The sequence below is a fragment of the Athalia rosae genome, chromosome 1, assembly GCF_917208135.1.
Source record: "Athalia rosae chromosome 1, iyAthRosa1.1, whole genome shotgun sequence".
In the NCBI taxonomy this organism is placed as follows: domain Eukaryota; kingdom Metazoa; phylum Arthropoda; class Insecta; order Hymenoptera; family Athaliidae; genus Athalia; species Athalia rosae.
The window spans coordinates 1,995,931-2,014,301 of NC_064026.1; the positions used below are offsets into that span (position 1 = coordinate 1,995,931).

Sequence of the window (18,371 nt, forward strand, 5' to 3'; positions counted from 1 at the left end):
GAAGTATCTTACGTTGAATATTTAACTAACGAGAACGCAAATGATCCCAGCATTAGATGAGTCGGCAGATACAAGAGCAGCAAATGAAAATTTGAAATTTACCTGCGCTTTGTATCATGTAAATGTCGAGCCATATCCAGCCGCTACTCAGAGCTATCACGAATCAATTTTATTCATTAAAAGGAAACCGAGCTGTCTGAACTCGCAGAAATAATATTCATATGAATCTAAAAAAAAATGCTGCTCCAGAAAACAGTTTCATAGAAACGTTTGTCATCTCTGCCCATTGTTCAAATTTGAGCGACTTGAATTGCCTAACTGGTAGCAACATGGTAGCGCTGAAAATCAGGCCAGGAAAAATACAAAAACCTCGTTAAAAAACACAGTAGAGCGAGACTTGCTATACGCCATACCAGAATTCAGGCTCCTTCTCCAAATCATGCACAGTTAAATTACGAATCTACTTAGCTTGAAAAATCTTCCCCTATAGGACTTGTGATGGGGTGTCAATTGTAAGGTATGGGCGGGCAAATATTGTCATAAACAATACTGCTGTCACAAACTGCCTTTATTTTTTTTTATTTTTTCAATTTTTTTTATCATTAATGTATATTATTTATTATAAATAAGTTAGAAACATTGATTTCATTTTGGGTTTGGGGAGTGTTTACAGTTTATACACACAGAAAGAATACCCAACATATTATGCTTTCAGAAAAATGTATACTTTTTGACAAGAAATGATTTACAAATGAACTATAGCCACGAATTGCGTCATTCACTCACTTGGGTCAGGCAGCAGACGAGGGCATCTCACTCTGTCTTGTTAAATGCATGCATACAACACACCAGTATATATGTTCACCGCTCTGCACTCAATATCCCCGACACTCTTCCTTACCCTTTTTGCATCACTTAGTCACTCAATCACTCGCTCATTTACTCACTCACCCGCCCGCTTGCTCGCTCGTTCAATCTCTCCCTCTTTATGCTCTCTCTTTTACGCACACTGAAAACCAAGCTGTAGTATTATTTAATATTATTTGTTGTTATTTCTTAATATTATACTTTATCCAATGTATTTATATATTTCCATATAAATTCAGTGTTTCAACTGAAAGTAGGTATGACATATGCTGCTCCCTGACTATATCAATGCAGTGTTAACAGCGTCAAAGTACGACTTTCAGGCTGCACATGTCTGAATGCCTTACTTATGAAACTGGAATTATATATTTCAATCCACAAACACTGTACAGAAAATTTGTGCCAGTATTCTCTGGGCTTGTATGACAATTTATACGACGTACTATCAGAAATTGGACTTGTACATTTGTACGATGTGGTACGACGATACAATAACAGAGATTACTTGCAGCGGGCAGTGCGCTAGCCAACATGAGCGAGCGCAGGCAGTGAGCAGTTCATACGTACGTACACTGTAAGGTGGATACATGTGAGCTAGTTACATGACTCTGATATCATATCAGCAATATTAGCAGTGCCATGTCTCTTGCTGCGCAAATGCCATGCCATCGGGTAAGGGCGACACCTTTATATGATACGATACAATTTATGGGTATCGTTTCAAATTTCGGCGTGTTAGAGAATTTTTTCTGCTTATTTGGCAGCGCCCAACATCCGAGCTCCAGCGACGGAGGAGAGAGCAGCAGGAGTAATCAGGAGTAGGATTCCTGCATTCTATCCGCCGTCACCTCCAAATTATCTAAAGTCACATCGAACAGATGCCGTTTCCTAGTATTTTGCAATGTAAAGGGAAAAGTTTCTTTTCTTTTTTTTCGTATCTTTGACACTATTCTATGTTTCATTTTTTTTTCTTTTTTTTTATATATATTATATATAACAATATTTATATGATGAATTTTGTGAATTTGAGTCACATGCAGAAAAAACTTTTAGTCGTTTCTGGCACAGATAAAAAAACACTTTGGTTTTGCATATAACGAAGGACTGCAATAAAAACACCACACTAGTAAATGGCACTAGAATTGCTCTCACTTGTGTCACCGACTACTCGTGATAAAAACTTGTCCTCTTTTTCGCGCGACTATCAGTCGCTGAGGTTTTCTTGACTCAACGAATTGATTACGAACAATTCGGACAAACTGGCACAGCTGTGCCATTTTTTATTCGCAGTACTTTATATTTTTAATATTTTTATAATATACTTTTTTTCCTTTGTTTCTTTTATTAATATAAAAATCAGGCGATGTCACGGTCAGCCGGGCTCGATCAACTAAACTAAGCTATAAAAAGGTAACAAATTCAACAAAGAGTATGAAACTAAATCAGTTTGTTGGTTTCGACAGTGAAAAAGTTAGAAAAGAACGTATAACGCTCAGATTTAGGTCCTTGTTTGTTTGTTTTGTTTTCTTTTATTGTTTTGTTTGTCGCTGGAACCCCCATGCATAATTATCTAGCTAAGGTTGGTACACTTCTGATGAAGCAGCAATGCGCCGATGACACCAGAAATAAGTGTTTGATTCTTGCATTTCTTTTTCTCGTACTTTGTTTTCTTCCATCTTGTTTGTCGCTTGCTCAACAAAGTCCATACCTTTTTCTCTCTGATCTCATCTGGGGTATACAGAAACAGATTTATCCACCCTGGCTATTTGGGGGGTTCCTTTACACCAGGTTGTATTCCTTCAAGTTTGATTGAAGAATTGTGTCCTTCACTGCCGCAAACACAAATCTGATGTTTTCCGTATCTGTAGAAAATCAAATGGGATTAAAAAAAGGTCATATACGTCGGCTAGATATAAAATTTTAGCGATACGGATGTACAGATTTTCATTTCTCAGCCACATGGCTATCATGCAATATTTATTCGTAGGCAGCAGTGATCAAATCTAGAAGATTTTCGAAAATTAATAAACAGAATGCTCCCAACCATGAATATCGATATATCTGATTATTTACGTTGCAAGAGGATTTATTGAATTCTTTTTGCAAGCAGTGATGTCGTATATCGGATTGTGGCATGTACGCCAATAAGCAGAGGTAAATTTTAAAACTGAGGAGGCGAAAATCTCTGTGTTACCACTTACCCCGTAAGTAGTTGATGCATGCAATGTAAAAACTCGTTTCATGCAAGCGCAGTTTTTTAAATAAAGAAGTTTTAGTAGACAGACAGCGTGCTTTATCAAGTAACATGTTAATATAACAAGAAACTTCATTTCCACTTCCATAAGTTTATTGTCACTCAATTGTTGTTGTTGTTATTAATTATTATTCGAATCCGTCTATGCGGCAGTACAAGTTATAATCGGTTCTTAGATAAAATCTGAGAAATAAGAATGTCATTTGCATATTCTTCATCCAACCCGACTACACACTAAGCATTGTTCTCAATTTAAACCGAAGACCAGGAAGGTCGATAGAAAAATAAAATTTCATTTCGTAGAATTATCAGAAAGTAGTGACGACTACTCTAAAATTTAATTGCAACATTATTTCTCACGGCACTGTACAATATCGGTATACCCACAATGAACTGAGAACCATACAAATAATATGATCATCATCTTAATTAATGTGCAATTTTTATGATAAATAAATGAATTTCCGCTTTATTGAAGTTTACAAAACAAAATGGAAAAGCTGCTCAACAAAATCATCGATTGCGCTCTGATCCCATACTAAATTAAAGGATCACCTTTATTCTCATCTTAGAGTGAAACAAAGGAAATTGTAATATGTATGTACCTCTAGTGGGGAGGAAAAATAAAATACAAACAATGATGCAGAAATGCGAACCCAGATATTTGATGACTTGAACAACTTAACCATAGTTGATTTAATTTTTCCATAGATTCTTTGTTAAAATATCCCTCGTACAGGCTACACATGTTTTGAATGAGTATCTATAATTCAAATTTTCCAACTCCATCGTACGCATAAGATGTTGAAATATGTGAGAATGAGAAAAAATGATCGACTTAAGCTAGATTAAACTCTTTCAGAGCACTTTGCATAATTGTATCCTTCACGGCACAAAAGACAAGCTTGATATTCTCCGTATCTGTGAGAAGAGCCCGTGTAAGCGGCATGCAAAACAATACAGACATGTTAGTGAAAAATCAAAGAACATAGATTATAAATGTCAACAATATATGGCAGACACCACATTCCTAAATTATGGTACATATACTTAACTGCAAGAGAGCTACGATATCTCTAATGATTATGATAAACCAGTTAAAAAAGCATGGACAAAGAAGCAGGAGTTCAAAAGTGTACTGTGAAAATGTTCAGTAGCAATGAAGGAGCATTGAATTCTTACCTGTCGCGCATGTAAAGTGGGAATAAATGATCTTCTCAGCATCTGGATTAAGGTCAACAAACATCCTAAGAATAAATTCTCTAGCTGTTGTAGCTTCCTTTTGTGGGCCTGTGAATAATAGGAAGTGTACGGGGTGCCATTACTCCAGCAATACAGGAAATGTACTAATGATGTACCTTTTTATAGCAAAGGTTTGTTTGTGCCAAAGTTATGACTTCTTTCAAAATCAGATCGAAATGTATACACGTTAAATAAAAAATACCATACAGTTGGTGGAGACAAAGGAAAACCATACAATTTCACGATCATTAGATAATGTAATAATCCTTTTTAATCTAAGAAATCGATTGAAGGTTATTGATGTTTGGTAGAGGGAATTCCCAACTAAATTCAATACACGAACCAAGGACAACTTATTGAATTAAGGCAAATAGGGTTCAGCGAAGCCTTTCAATGGAACTGTAAGTAGCTTGCCTGCTTACGCAATAGCTGGAAACCATTCTACTGATGTCATTCAAAGAAATATCGCATTTTGTTCTGTTTAGTTGTGAGAAAAAAAATACATTCAATAATTTTATTACACGAAAATTGAGAATGCGCACAACGAAACTCAAGTATACTTCCGTCTATTGCGATTGTCTCTGACGGATATAAAAAAACTCATCTTCTCTGTACTGAACATATTTGAAAGTAGAAACACCAAAAGATCTACTCAGCAATAAGATAACATATCATGATTTCGAATTTCAATTTCGATTACTATATTGATCTTCTCAAACAAATTTTTCGCACCGTGTTTTTCGGTTAATGAATTGTATAGTATAAGTTTCCATTATGATGACAAAATATTCACACAACGTAATGCGTTAAATGCATACTATACTTGAATACTTAAATGAACTACAAACCGCAAAGATTTTGTCGACTATTTGAGGAATTGAAATATGTTACACAACACAGTTACAGATTTATGATTTCGAATTTCAATTTCGATTACTATATTGATCTTCTCAAACAAATTTTTCGCACCGTGTTTTTCGGTTAATGAATTGTATAGTATAAGTTTCCATTATGATGACAAAATATTCACACAACGTAATGCGTTAAATGCATACTATACTTGAATACTTAAATGAACTACAAACCGCAAAGATTTTGTCGACTATTTGAGGAATTGAAATATGTTACACAACACAGTTACAGATTTATTAGCTCACCTAAATTAACTTCAGGTTTCGATAGGGGATGGTGATCATCAAACTAGGGGAAAGTAGACTACCCAAGAAAGTTTCCAAGAAATTTGCCTGGCGCCTAAAAATTGCTTTTCCAGTTATTCAAAAATTCATCAACTAATACCCGTCAATTTGTTCTCTGCAGACACCGAGACTCTATTTTCATACCCAAACGTACTCTTATTCGTGAAAACTACAAATACAGCTGTATATGGCCAGTACTCGTTGAATTGTTACTACTATAGCTGGATGTAATATTGATGGCAACATCAGATCACGAACGGACAAGGGATTTGCAAAAGTTGTTACCGACTATAGTGAATGACTGCTAGCATAACGGGGTGCAAAGATCAGAGCAGCTCTCACTAAGCAGAGAGACTTCAAGAACAGACCTGTTGCTGCAGTGAAGTGAGAGTAGCACATGCGGTCAGGGTCTGGATTAGAACTGAGGTACACCTTTAAGATGAATTCTCTGGCTGGTACGTGATCCTGCTTAGGCCCTATCCCATAAAACTTGATTCTTTACTCAAGTGAATATTTACTTAATGTTAACAATAAATATGTCACACGTAGTTATTGGTATGATTTTAACTAGAAATCAAGCCTGCGTAAGACAGTCATGGATTTCAGGCAAATGTATCCAGAGATTTGACATAATTGTCTCATACTTTTCAGTCTGGAACGAAATTTTTCTTCCCACAGGGGCTCGAGTGAAAATATCAAAAATCTATCTCGCTTACTACTTTTGACAAGTATTTTACTCACTAAAGAGTAACTCATCCCATAAAATTGTGCGAAGAATTTATGTTCATCACATACGGAAGCGATCAAATAAATTAACAGAAATGAAATTCAAATTCCACAGCCTAATTAAAATCAATAGTTCAGCGCAGAAGACCGCACTGAAAAGAATTGTTCCGGGCAGGAATGGAACGAAAAGTCATATGGACTACTTCGATCCAGTGAAAATTCACCTCAGATCACAAAGAGATATCTTATGTACTTGTCTTGTAGAATTCATTGTAATAACGGAAATCGAACTCACCATCATACTCTGGAAAGTAGTCAACGAGATGCGAGTACATAATTTTCTCCTCTAGAAGATCTTTTTTGTTTAGGAACAGAATAACAGAAGAGTGTTGAAACCAGGGATATGTTATGATCGTTTTGAACAGTGCCTTGCTCTCCTCCATGCGGTTCTGAAATTTAGAAACGAATGAATTAAACTGTTCAATTGATAAACAAATTGAGTAATAAAAATCTTAAGAGTAATGCCCATTTATATAAATGTTCGTTTTGGTCGTTTCCAATTTAATATCACGTACGAATATTTGAAATAACAATAAAAAATTTCCAATCTCAAATTACTCACCTCGTTTTCAGATTCAAATAAAATTTGATCGTATTCACTTAGAGCTACTAAAAATATTATGGAAGTGACGTTCTCGAAACAATGAATCCATTTTCTTCTTTCAGATCTCTGTCCACCAACGTCTACCATCCTGCAGACAAACGTTCAAGTTTCAATTTAGCATTCTGATGAAATCTTAGCCAATAGTTGAATCAACTGATGACGGAACACCAGCACACAATAAATTAATAAAACTATCTCAACAAAGCAAAGCAACATTCAAATAGGCAGGAATGTTCCCCCTTGGTGTTCTGACTGACTCGTACTTTTATAACTTTAATAGAAGACGAATCACATCAAGGAATGACTTATTTTTAGATTATAACGATTTAAGGAAATCAAACTCGATACTTTATAGTTGCTGTCAATTCGATCTGATCATGAATAAAAAACCCCCAAGTTTCAATGAAGTGTAAGGTTGTGACTATAACTACAGTTTCAATATTAGATCAGTGCATAACTGAATTCATAACATGCTTTCCACATATCAATAAACTACAACGAAAGCAAGCAGTTGGAATAATATATTGTCTTTTCTCGAATCGTACTGAAAATCATTGGATAAAGCAACGTTGGTGAAGGTATTTTACTAACAAGAAAAATAGACCACCAGAATATAATGTGAAATACAAAATTATCTGAATCAAGCATTAAGTAACTGCTGTGTGATTATAATTATTCATCTAATAAACGCACACCTGGTCATGCTAGGTATGTAACGACACATCCAATTAACCACAATAACAAATGTAACATACGGCCATTCAGGGATAAATGTAGCTACATAATCTCTAAACTGTTGAACAAATTTGATCGATACCACCGGCTGATAATCGTTGGATAGCGCGTATATAGTATAGCACACATTGATTAAAAATTTCGTTGTATAGAACTCGTGAAGAATACTTTTGGCAAATCTTTCTTTACGATCAGAAGACCTGCCAGAGAGAACGTGATATTATTTTAATATAATGGAGGTGTTAGTACCTAAATATGATGGAGTCCAAATCGAAGGGATACTCAATTATTCCAGTGGTGGGAGCTCGAGCCCGGAGAATGTCTTGCTCGGTGGGGAGGTAGTCGGGCTTTTCTATACGTTCGAGATCACTAAGATAACTGCAAAACAAACCAAGCCACAGTGTTGATAGTGCATGCCATGCAAATATAAAAAGTGACTATTCTCGGTGACACTACTTTACGATAATTATACATATATGTAACTGTTATAAATATATGTATATATGAACGTGTATATATCTGAATATACCTATATACACACATATATATATGTATGTATAGGGGAACACATGCTTCTCCGTTTAATTTGCCTGCGCTGAAATTACGACAATGTACACATAACTTCGTACAATGCCCATGGAAAAGTTCAATAGTCTATGAGGACATAATACTATCAATCTGTATTGCCTTTCTATTCAAGAGCTAAATTGAATCATTCAATGGGCATAGTAGCTGGACACACTATCCAATAAATCTTTACTGTTCAGTGAGTGGACGTGATGAACAATAACAAAATTAGTAACAGTAAGTCAGAACGAATGCAGACACGATGCAGATAGAACTTGATGCAGGCAGCAGGCAGCAGGCAGCTCGTCGATCATCCTCCATTGCTTATCAGACATACCTAAACCGGATCTCTTCCAAGTCAAACGGATACTCAATAATACCAGTCGTAGGTACTCTGACACGTAAAATGTCTTGCTCTGTAGGTAGGTAGTTCGGCGCTGCCACCCGGTCTATTTCCATGAGGTAGCTGTAACATTTAACGCTCAATATCTGCCAATCTACTATATTAAGCTACTTTCAGTATTTGAAGGGGCTGCAACATAGTTCTGCGTATCACATGATGGCTAGAAAATCTGAATTACACTGCACGTGAAATTCTGTAAAAAATGAACTATGTGATATTAACAAGGTGGTATATGATTAACGGAAAGTATTCCAAGTGCGCGACTCGGCTGAAAATTGGTAGTCTTAAGGTTCCAAGACAGTTTGGATGATAAAACGGTTAGTTTGAAAGCCCAGATATTTTTCTCAGTTCATGAGCATTCCACTGCAATGTCAGTATTATATTTCTTTGACTTATCTTCAATGCTGTAATACCGTTTTTTACTGTATGATTGTTTGTTGCACCTTGACTTTCGTTTTATGATGAATATAATTTCAGTTTATTATCGTACAAGTTGGACATTTCTTTCTAAAATAATAAGATTTTCGGGTATGTAACGGTACGAGAAATCTGTAAGATCATCAGTCTCATCGTAGTCATTATCACGAATCATGAAAATCTCAATGGGGTCTCAATACTTATTATGCTCGTTGTTCAAAGTTGATTACAAATGAATACTTTAGAGGTGTGTGAAAGATGAAAGTAGGATAAATATGCTATATCAGAATAAAACATGCGTTACCAGTGATATTTTTTGTCTCGAATATGTATCATACTGTAATCTGTTTGGGCACAATACTCACTATTTTGCAGAGTCTGTCAGCTGATATTCTCGTCGACGGTCATAACACTCTTGAATACCAGCTTCTGCCCACAAGTCTTTTATCGCTTCTACATATGGGCTTTCAAACGTTGTTACAGTTTCAAAGTCTACGCTTCTTATGAGCTCCGCTTTTTCCTGAAAAATAGATGAAAATGATATCGGTGAAACATCAGTGAGTTTATATTCACCCTCTCAGGTTGAAAGTAACACATATGGCAGAAGACCATGATTTTGCTGCTGCTCACCATATTTGAAGACTCTGCATACTGGATCTTGAGCAGTTCCATGGCTCGGATCATCGACTGCATCGCCATGAATATATTTTGGTAGACCAGTTTGATAAAGCCTCGCTTGTCTTCGTCCGAATAGCCTGAACCATGGATGATCCTCATCTGTTTGATAAATGTGGATTTACCCGACTCACCAGTACCTGTTAATTAATTGAAATCCAAAATTCATTACCAGCTTCTCTGTTACATGATAGGATAAAAGATTTTATCCCTATAGATTAAGGATACATTTAGTTGGCATTTAACATTGTATATTTCAATGGAATGGGTTGGAATTATACAGTAGGAGCATATTTGACTCGGTCTTTCGACCATCATACTTGATGAACCGCACTACCTATTCACATCCAACGTAAGGGCGATTAAAGTGTTACAATAATTGGCTAGTTATACAATCTTCACCGCAGGATATTCAGCTGTTTGAATGAACGAAGAGTTGCTTTGATGGATGCAATTAAAAGGTTTAAAGCTCGAGCTTAGACGTGACAAGTAACTGGTTACACGTCACACAATTCTTCTTGAGGCAATAGAGAGCTACGTGTATTTTTTATCCAACATCAACGAGAAATAGAGAAAAATCAAAGAAATACTACGAGCTCTGTAAATATCTATTTTCATTATCATCATCGCCATTCGCTATGATATTGCATGTAATTATCTCCGACTCAATTTGAAATCATCTCGATGCAGAAGCGGGAGATTTCGATCGACAAATTACGAAGAATCGGTTGATAGGCCTGATTGAGTTAGGCCGGTTGCATCAATTCGAAGCGTTGATAGCAGCAGCAGCATCAACAGCAGCAGCAGCAGCATGGGGACGTCAACGCCTACGACGCCGACGCGAGGACCCGGCAAGAAAGGGGCAAAGAGGAGAGAAGTGAAATAGAGAAAGAGGATGGAGATCTCGGGGGACGAGATCAGAGGAGAGAGGAGGTGCGGCTCGGTGGTAGGATGAAGGTAGGGGAGACGCTTGCGCGCGGATGCAGGTGCCGTCGCGACGCTGGATCACCTCCCTGTCCGTGGAAAGCATGAATGAACCAGCCAGGGCAGCCGAGCCAGGTCATACCATGCCATGCTCTGTACTTGGCGCCCCGCATACTCCATACTCCATACGTGGCGCGACTCTGGTGCTCGCGACCGCTCCATTCTATCTTTCTACTTTCTGCGCACCCGACACGTACGTGTGCAATATACGTGCACAGCTATGTCGAAATATTCGCATTCCCTTTATCGCGTGTAAGTAGCTATCAGCGTTCGATCGAGGTAAGAAAAAAATCAGCGCCGTTTAAAAAATAATAACAAAAAAAAAAAAAAACACATTCCAAAACGTACATCAATCCACTCCCCTAAAATTTTTTCTCGAGTCAATACATTTGAATACCTACCTATATGGCATCATTCGGATGTCAGGAATTCTTTGCCAAGTTATGTAACGGGTATAATAGATCGGTGTATTATAAGTATCGCGTTAGTATAGGTGTATCATGGACGGATACCGATCTAGCGTGGTAGTAAAATTTCCAAATAAACTGCTATCGTAGCTATTACATAAAAACCATTCGGAGGATTAAAGGATCACCGTTGGGCTCGTTCATCCTGAAGCAGCACGGAATTTTCAGATGCTATACGAGAATGTTGCGTAAAGAGCGCCGTTTAAAAATAAAGGTCACATCACCCGAGCAGGCGGACATGCGGCAACGTATAGGTGAGTCATTATCACGAAATGGAAGGATCGTAATGCCGTCTCTAAATACACGAGTATACCGCCTAGATCGACGTGCAAAACTTGTTACGCAAGTTATCAAATTCGACAAGTTTTCATTTCTTTTGTATCCTGTTCCCCAAAAATTCTGCGCCAACAATTCGCCGTTCGTGTCGAAAAAATTATACGCGAAACTCTTCAACGATATTCCCGCAAGCAACGGTTGCGGTACAAGAGAGGGTATTGAAAAATCAGCTCGATAATAAACCGGAGCCGCGAAAAATCGTTTCGACGCAAAATGAATAATTAATTTGGAAAGTCGCCTATGGGAACGAAAGACCCAACGGAACCGCGACCACGTTACGTTATACAACGATCCGTTTGCCGAACGTCTTTGTACGGAAATATCGCGATACGTGAAAATACCGAGCGCCCGGTCGACTTTCCCAAGTTTAAATACGCCTTTCGACCGTCCAGGGGTTCTATTTTCCATCTCTGCTATCGTATTCTCAGCGCATATCCTCCGCGTTTGTTTCGCATCTCTACTTTTATTCCCCGTTGCAAGTGGTTCCTGCGTTCTCCGGTTCGAACAACATCGAGGAGAAGCAGCAATGTAGCGAGCAAGAAGCGCGCGGAACGGAGTCACGCTATACTCGCCTAGATTCGGAGCGTAAACTTCCTGGGGCCATGGGGCGGCGGGGTCCTCCGTGCCGGGGTCGGTCGATAGACGTCGACGAGCCCCACCCCGCCCCAACCCAACCCACCGCGTACCGCACCCCGCCGCCTCCGTAACCCGACCGAGCGTGTTTAGTCGTACGCACACACAGGACAACCCGGGAAGGAGGAGATGGTGTACAGGAAAAGCCCTAAGTCCGCCCGATCCCCTCATCCGATGCACCGACGACGCATATCCCGACGCCGATTCCCGATTTCCCTATTCTCAGAAGCACTTGCCGATACTGCTCTTCGGCGGTGCGGATTTTTTTTCTTCGATAACGCTCGCATACCTGCGTGAACGTACCGCGTTATGCGGCAGGGGAATTACCGGGTGGATTAAAATTCGCAATGAGGTGCGTGGGCGCGATTGGGATCGGATGATCGATATGATCGGTATACAAGTTCTCCGAGGAACCCGTTACGTCCTGCGACGTGGTGTCGTCGTAACGTTCGGGTGTAACTCGGCGGCTACATGCGAGCGTTACGAGCGAGGTGTTTTTTTGGTCTTTTTCCTTTTTTCGTTAATCACCGTTCACGATTATCACGCGCGCTTGCAGCAAACTTGTGTAATTCAACTAGTTCTAATTGTAATTCGATTCGGTCTCCGATGTTGATTCAGCTGTTGTAATCATTACCCGAAGGATTGATACCCGCTCAATTAACTCAAGTGTTTCTAATTGAAAACCGGCAGCCATGTAGAGATAAAAATACACTCGCAACAATCACTTATTCGTTTTATACTTTCATTATTTTCCAAAAATTTGAATGCTGATATACCTTCGATCCGGCGTGTATATAGTTTTCGAAACGACCATATAGAAGTTAACATGAAATTGTCGGAACGTATCCGTGAGCGATGAGTTTCAATTAAATTCATAGTTGTTCAGCCTCGAAAGATATTTTTTCTTCCAATTCCAAAACTGTCTTGTCCAATGATAGAGTTTCAAAACTCGCCTTGTCCAAATTATTTTATCGAATACAATACGCATACTCCCGTGCATACGCCTGTACAACTAGATATCTGTAAAAATTTATGACTTGTATAATTAATTTCCGCAAATACGCGAGTTCAATATTTCCCGAAACTATAAATAATCGAAACCCAAGTGTAACGATCGTTCGTGGGAATAAGCCGTGATGGACAAGGCGGATTTTGGAATTGGCAAATTTTTAGTTCGTCCGATAGTAATTTCAGTTATAACGTACCAGCTGTATCTTTGAATATACGTTAAAATGAGAAATGATGAAAAATAAGGTTCAACTAAGGTTCAGATAAGGTAGATAATATGTGAATTCAAAAAATTCGGAATTTCGCCCAAGTCCAAAAGTGTCTATTTTCAGGAATGCAGTGTTCCGGACCGTCTTTGAAAAATGTGCGTAAATTATACCTACGCTATTTTTTCAGTATACCCCTCGAACCACGTTTCGGTGAAACGCATAAGTCGAGTCGCGAATAAATTAATCGTGCAATTAATAAACGCAGGAGCTTTGCGGTCGGAAAAATCTTATCTGGAAAAAGAACCGTTGAACCGACCACTTGATAGATGTATGTGGTATACCTACATAACGGAGATAAGATAATCTCTGCACTTGGAACTATAATGCTATACGAAGGCCACTTTTTCTCATAGTTATAATTACAAACAAGTTGTGCATTCGAATATCGGTGAACAAATCCGATCCATGATTTTATGGATGCGCGATTAATTACATGGATAAATAAATGATATTACAGCTAAGATTCCGGGTAAGTATAATATAGAGCGTGCGCAGTTCGAATGAAATTGCTGACCGGGGTTTTCACTGATATTAGCACGCGGTTGTATTCAAAGAGTACTGCATACGTGAGCGGATATAGCTGGACCACCAAAGTTTCTCTTACGACAGTTTTCGTTTGTTTATTTCTTAGTTTTTTCATCAACTTCTTGAAAAATCAGCGCTGAAATTTTTCGTTTCGGTAATGGATACGACACCGGCGCGTTCCAAACGACTGTACCAACTACATACCACATTGATAACGGCGTTAGTTACCGGCCCAAAAGAATGCACGGTGAATTTCGCACTCGTGCCAAATGTGTTTCATGCGTCCGCAACGCAGCCAAGGTCGGTGAATTTGAACTCTGGGAGAGAAGGTGGATGCTATGAGTCTAGTACGTGTCTCTGGCGAGAAAAAATCCGTCGAGCAAAGGGAGGAAAAAAGCAAATACGAGTGAAAGAATTTGATGTACGAACGGTGCGGTATATCCTCTCTTTGAGGACACAAAGATCCGATGGAACCGGGAGAGTTGAGAGAAGAGTGTATCGTGTGCATGGGAATATAGAGATGAAAGAGAGGCGGGCAAGAGTTTTGGCGCGGGTTAGTTTATTTTTATAATTATTACGGCGCGATGCGGGCGTGCGAACGTTATACCCCATAGATCGGCAGAACGTACGAATGCAATACGGTGAAACGCGACCATATATTTGTAAAGTTGTACGCTAATTTTAAACAAGAGTAATTAGCCGAGTCAGTGTTACCATGAATTCAGATAATTTTCTCAGATTAGGATTTGATAAACGGAAGTTTCCATTCATTCCTAACCGGGTTATCGAAATTACGATACCGCACGGTGGTTATTATTAGCCAGAACGAACGTTCGATCAAACCAGGGCTGGTTATGAGCACGACCGGTACAACAATTTCTTTGAATAAGGTCGTAGAAGTTTTTCGCGACTGCGAAAGTTATCGCGAGCAAAAATTCGCGGAAGAGCAGCTATTCTATCAGCACTAGAGCAACGTGTTCACTCTCAGTATAGATAAAATTAGTTTAATTATTTATCAAATTTGGACGAACTAATTTTGTTATCGTGTCGGTTGAGATACGCTAGCGTGCCGCTAGAAAATTGCAAAGTCCTTGTTGCATTTCGAACGCAGAATTCATTATTTACTGTATGACAATCGATCGACGATTGCCTACGGCCACAGGAGGCGGAAGCCAGATAAATTTTGCCTTTTAAAAATCCAACAAGAACACGTTTTTTATCGTATCTTTTCAAGGATGCGAGTGGTCTTTACTTCCTGTGGCCGCTGAATATTAATTAATTTCTACCATCGACAATAGAATAGCGGGTCGCTAATTTCTGGACAGAGTTTTGTTCCTCGTTCGAACGCATTTTTTTTCCTTAAAACCTCTTGTAACGTACACCTAGCATAATCTCAAATGGATCATTGTCAAATAAACCAGTATCCAAATCCGATGAGTAATACATTCAACTGATAGTCCCGTCTATTTTTAAACCGCCACACCGGAGAGTAATCAGCAACTATGTTGCCGTAAAACGTTCGAATTCTATCAACTTTTCACGGTGGTAGCTTCATCGAAATCCGACACAGAGGAAAGTTCAAGGTCACTTTTCAGAGATAGCTGCATCGCTGCTAGTGGGAAAAAAAAACACGACGAAGGTTAGAATGTTTTCAACTAATTATTAGGCCAGGACTTTTCGTTCTTAGACCAGGTAGCGTTACGAGATAAGTCAGGTACTAAAATGCGGAGAAATCTGCACTCCATGGATAGAAATGCAGCGTGATCTGTGGCCGTGCAGAACAAACGGAAGGATCGTTTCCCTATTGTGTTATTTCGCACGACACGGATTCCAGAGGCATATTGTGAATGGTTTGTGAAAACGCGAGGAGGTTATGAGTACCCGCGTCACCGATTACGCCAATTTTCTCATCCGTGGGTCAGGATTGCGATCGTGACCTCATCTCCGAGATGCCTTCGCCCAGTGCGATTTCGGTGATGTGAAAAAGTAGCGAAGATGCTGGCAGCATGCATGCGACCGACGAGAATAGGAGATGCAAATCGTCGACTTCCGAATCGCATCGCAGTTGCGTGGCTACTATTCGGGGGTGGAAGAGGATCGGCCCAAAGACGATTGCACGCGAGGCAAAAAAGGCGAAGGGGTATAAGGAGGCATACTCATAGTAATTGATATGGAGGCGCGGAGGTGAATAAGGCGAGGGAATATAGCGGAACTCACCCAAGAGCAGCAGTTTGAGCTCTCGCCTCGCATCTCGCTTGTCCCTCCGAAGTTGCCTTTCGATCTCCTGGTTGATCCGCTTCTGTTCCTTCGCCTCTTCCGACAGGCAGCACGCCATGTTTCAGGGCAAAATCCTCGGAGGGAGGAGGGAGAGAGGGAATTGTGGGTCGGTCCGAGTGGTAGGCTCGGCTCAGAGCTCAGCTCGGCTCAGCCGATATTATCTTTTGCCGTCGGTGGAGGTGGCGTTGCTCTTGCACTTGCTCTTGATGGCAACGGTAGCAGCAGCAGCAGCGGCGGCAGTGGAGGTGGCAGATTTGGTGGTGCTGACGGCAGCTACGGCGTTGCAGCGGGGAACCCGAGCCACCGTGACTGCGGTGATGATCCTCCTCTTCTGGTGCCGTCTTTTTTTAAATTCCTTTATATTCCTATTGTTATTTTCTTCTTCTTCGTCTCCGTCGTTTCCTTCTTCTAGAGTTTCTTCCGCTCCCTTTTCCTCCTTATCGGTACTCAAGGCGACAGGTTCGCGGTAACGGTGAACGGGCAGTCGGCACCCTCACGCGCGGGGCAGCAATTTTGCCAAGTGCCGTCTACGGCGCATCAACACACGAAAAAAATAGTTAACGTGTAGATGGGTAGGCAGGTCTCACGTTCCCACCTAGCGGTAGACGAGCAGCGGGGCGAGTTTCTTAGGATCGGGCCGCTGCTAGGCTACGCTGTGGAGTTTCAAACAAGAAATCTCTGAAATGCTAAAGGTGGAATCGCACACGCCGCAGCAACACCACCGGCACACAGGGTCGATCCGCACGCACGCACCCACCCACACCTTTATCGCCGAATCCAGGCTACGGCTGCAGCACCAGTTTTGTCAAACGCTAAAATCGCCCGTGCCCGACCCCGTCCGTCCCGCGGATCTCTCTGTCAGGTTCCGTGCAACTCGGGCCCCCGTTAGGATCGGATTCTCTCGATCACCCCGTCTGTCTGTCTCTACGCCACTTTTTCGCCCCTTCCTTATTCTCGCTCCGCTTCACTTCGCTACGATCCACACCACACCGCACTCCACTTCACTTCACACCGCTCCGCAAGGCTCGCGCCTCCTCTGGGTCGCCTGGTTGCCTGTCGCTCGTTGGTTACCTCGTTCCTCGGTACCTGCCAGCCAGCTAGCTAGCTAGCTATCTATCAAGCTAGCTCGCCCGCTCAACTCGAGAGCTTACTGGGATTCCGAGCTTACTTGCTCACTTGGTCACTCGCTCACTTGGTCACTCGCTCGCTCACTCGCTCGCTCGCCCGCTCGCTGGGTGTGGTAACTCTAAGGTACAGACGACGCAGATCGCAGATCGTCTGCTGCAACGGACCAGCCCTCCTCGACTCGCGCCGCGCCCGCGACACTCGTCGTTTATATCCGGGAGAGTTGGACTTGGGGATCCGGGCAGGCGACCGTAAATGATCCTATTAGACAAACTAGATTGGCGAAGCCTGTCGCCACGGTGTGCACGTGTTTATTTAATATGATTAAAAATGAGTAACGACCAACGACAACCCGTGAGGGGGAGGCACGGCGAACGGATCGGCCGGCGTTTAGGTTAAATTATACTCCGCAAAGTTTACCGCCGCACTTGCAGCATTCACCATAGAAACGGTACCACCGTAAAACACAACCGTATGATTATATCCATCGGGCACCCCACACCGGCCCTTGTACTTTCACCCGAAACGCGAGCGAATATCCACTTCGATTACACGGTAACCGCCTATCGCAAGATGGCGTCGACGTTGTAATCGCACCAGCGCCAATTCCCAGCATGCACCTTGCAAAAAACAAACACCGCAACGCGGCTGCGCAGAGGAACAAACAAAAGATTCGATTACTGCCGCGAAATTTTTAAATCATCCAACTACGTGACCCGTTAATCCAATAACGTACGACCATCTGATTGCGAGACTCGTTATCCATCAATATTATATCCGGCACCCCTGTTTTATAAGGGGATATTCATTTGAGAATACATGCAATAATCTGTTATTTTTCTAGCTGTTTCGTCATCTTTGACCAAAGGATTCCCTTGCGATAGAAAAACGTTCTGCGAGAAAATGTACGTGGTGCAAGATCAATTAAAAAATTAATAAAACAAAATTATATCTCAATTGAGTCGTTCATGAAAATCGGAGGATTATGTAAGACATAGAAT

The 18,371-nt window shown here is 40.6% G+C and overlaps 1 protein-coding gene across 7 annotated transcripts; it reads right to left on the minus strand.

Annotated features, from left to right (window-relative positions):
• Positions 1-550: 550 nt before the first annotated feature.
• LOC105693437 (guanine nucleotide-binding protein G(q) subunit alpha) lies at positions 551-17,925 on the minus strand. 7 transcript variants are annotated; one of them, XR_007276722.1, is made up of 9 exons: positions 16,186-17,925; positions 9,702-9,886; positions 9,437-9,591; positions 7,934-8,062; positions 6,908-7,037; positions 6,581-6,734; positions 5,928-6,035; positions 3,069-4,042; positions 551-2,729 (listed from the first exon to the last, which is right to left on the minus strand). XR_007276722.1 is itself a non-coding variant. In XM_048649044.1 (9 exons), exons 1-9 carry the CDS (start codon positions 16,301-16,303, stop codon positions 2,647-2,649), a joined length of 1,170 nt encoding a protein of 389 aa, XP_048505001.1. In that variant the 5' UTR covers positions 16,304-17,925; the 3' UTR covers positions 551-2,646. The 7 variants fall into 7 exon arrangements, 5 of the variants coding, with proteins under 5 accessions (XP_048505001.1, XP_048505002.1, XP_020712195.1 ...); XR_007276723.1 differs by lacking the exon at positions 7,934-8,062 and adding an exon at positions 8,589-8,717; XM_048649044.1 differs by lacking the exon at positions 3,069-4,042 and adding an exon at positions 4,304-4,411.
• Between the last annotated feature and the right edge of the window lie 446 nt (positions 17,926-18,371).

Coding starts and splice junctions, on each gene's coding strand:
- LOC105693437 (XM_020856536.2), bottom strand. CDS start 16,303: ATGGCGTGCTGCCTGTCGGAAGAGGCGAAGGAACAGAAGCGGATCAAC. Junction 8,718..9,436: donor CTGACAGACTCTGCAAAATA/GTGAGTATTGTG, acceptor TAAATGTTACAG/CTACCTCATGGAAATAGACC. Junction 8,063..8,588: donor TTGGAAGAGATCCGGTTTAG/GTATGTCTGATA, acceptor TTTGTTTTGCAG/TTATCTTAGTGATCTCGAAC.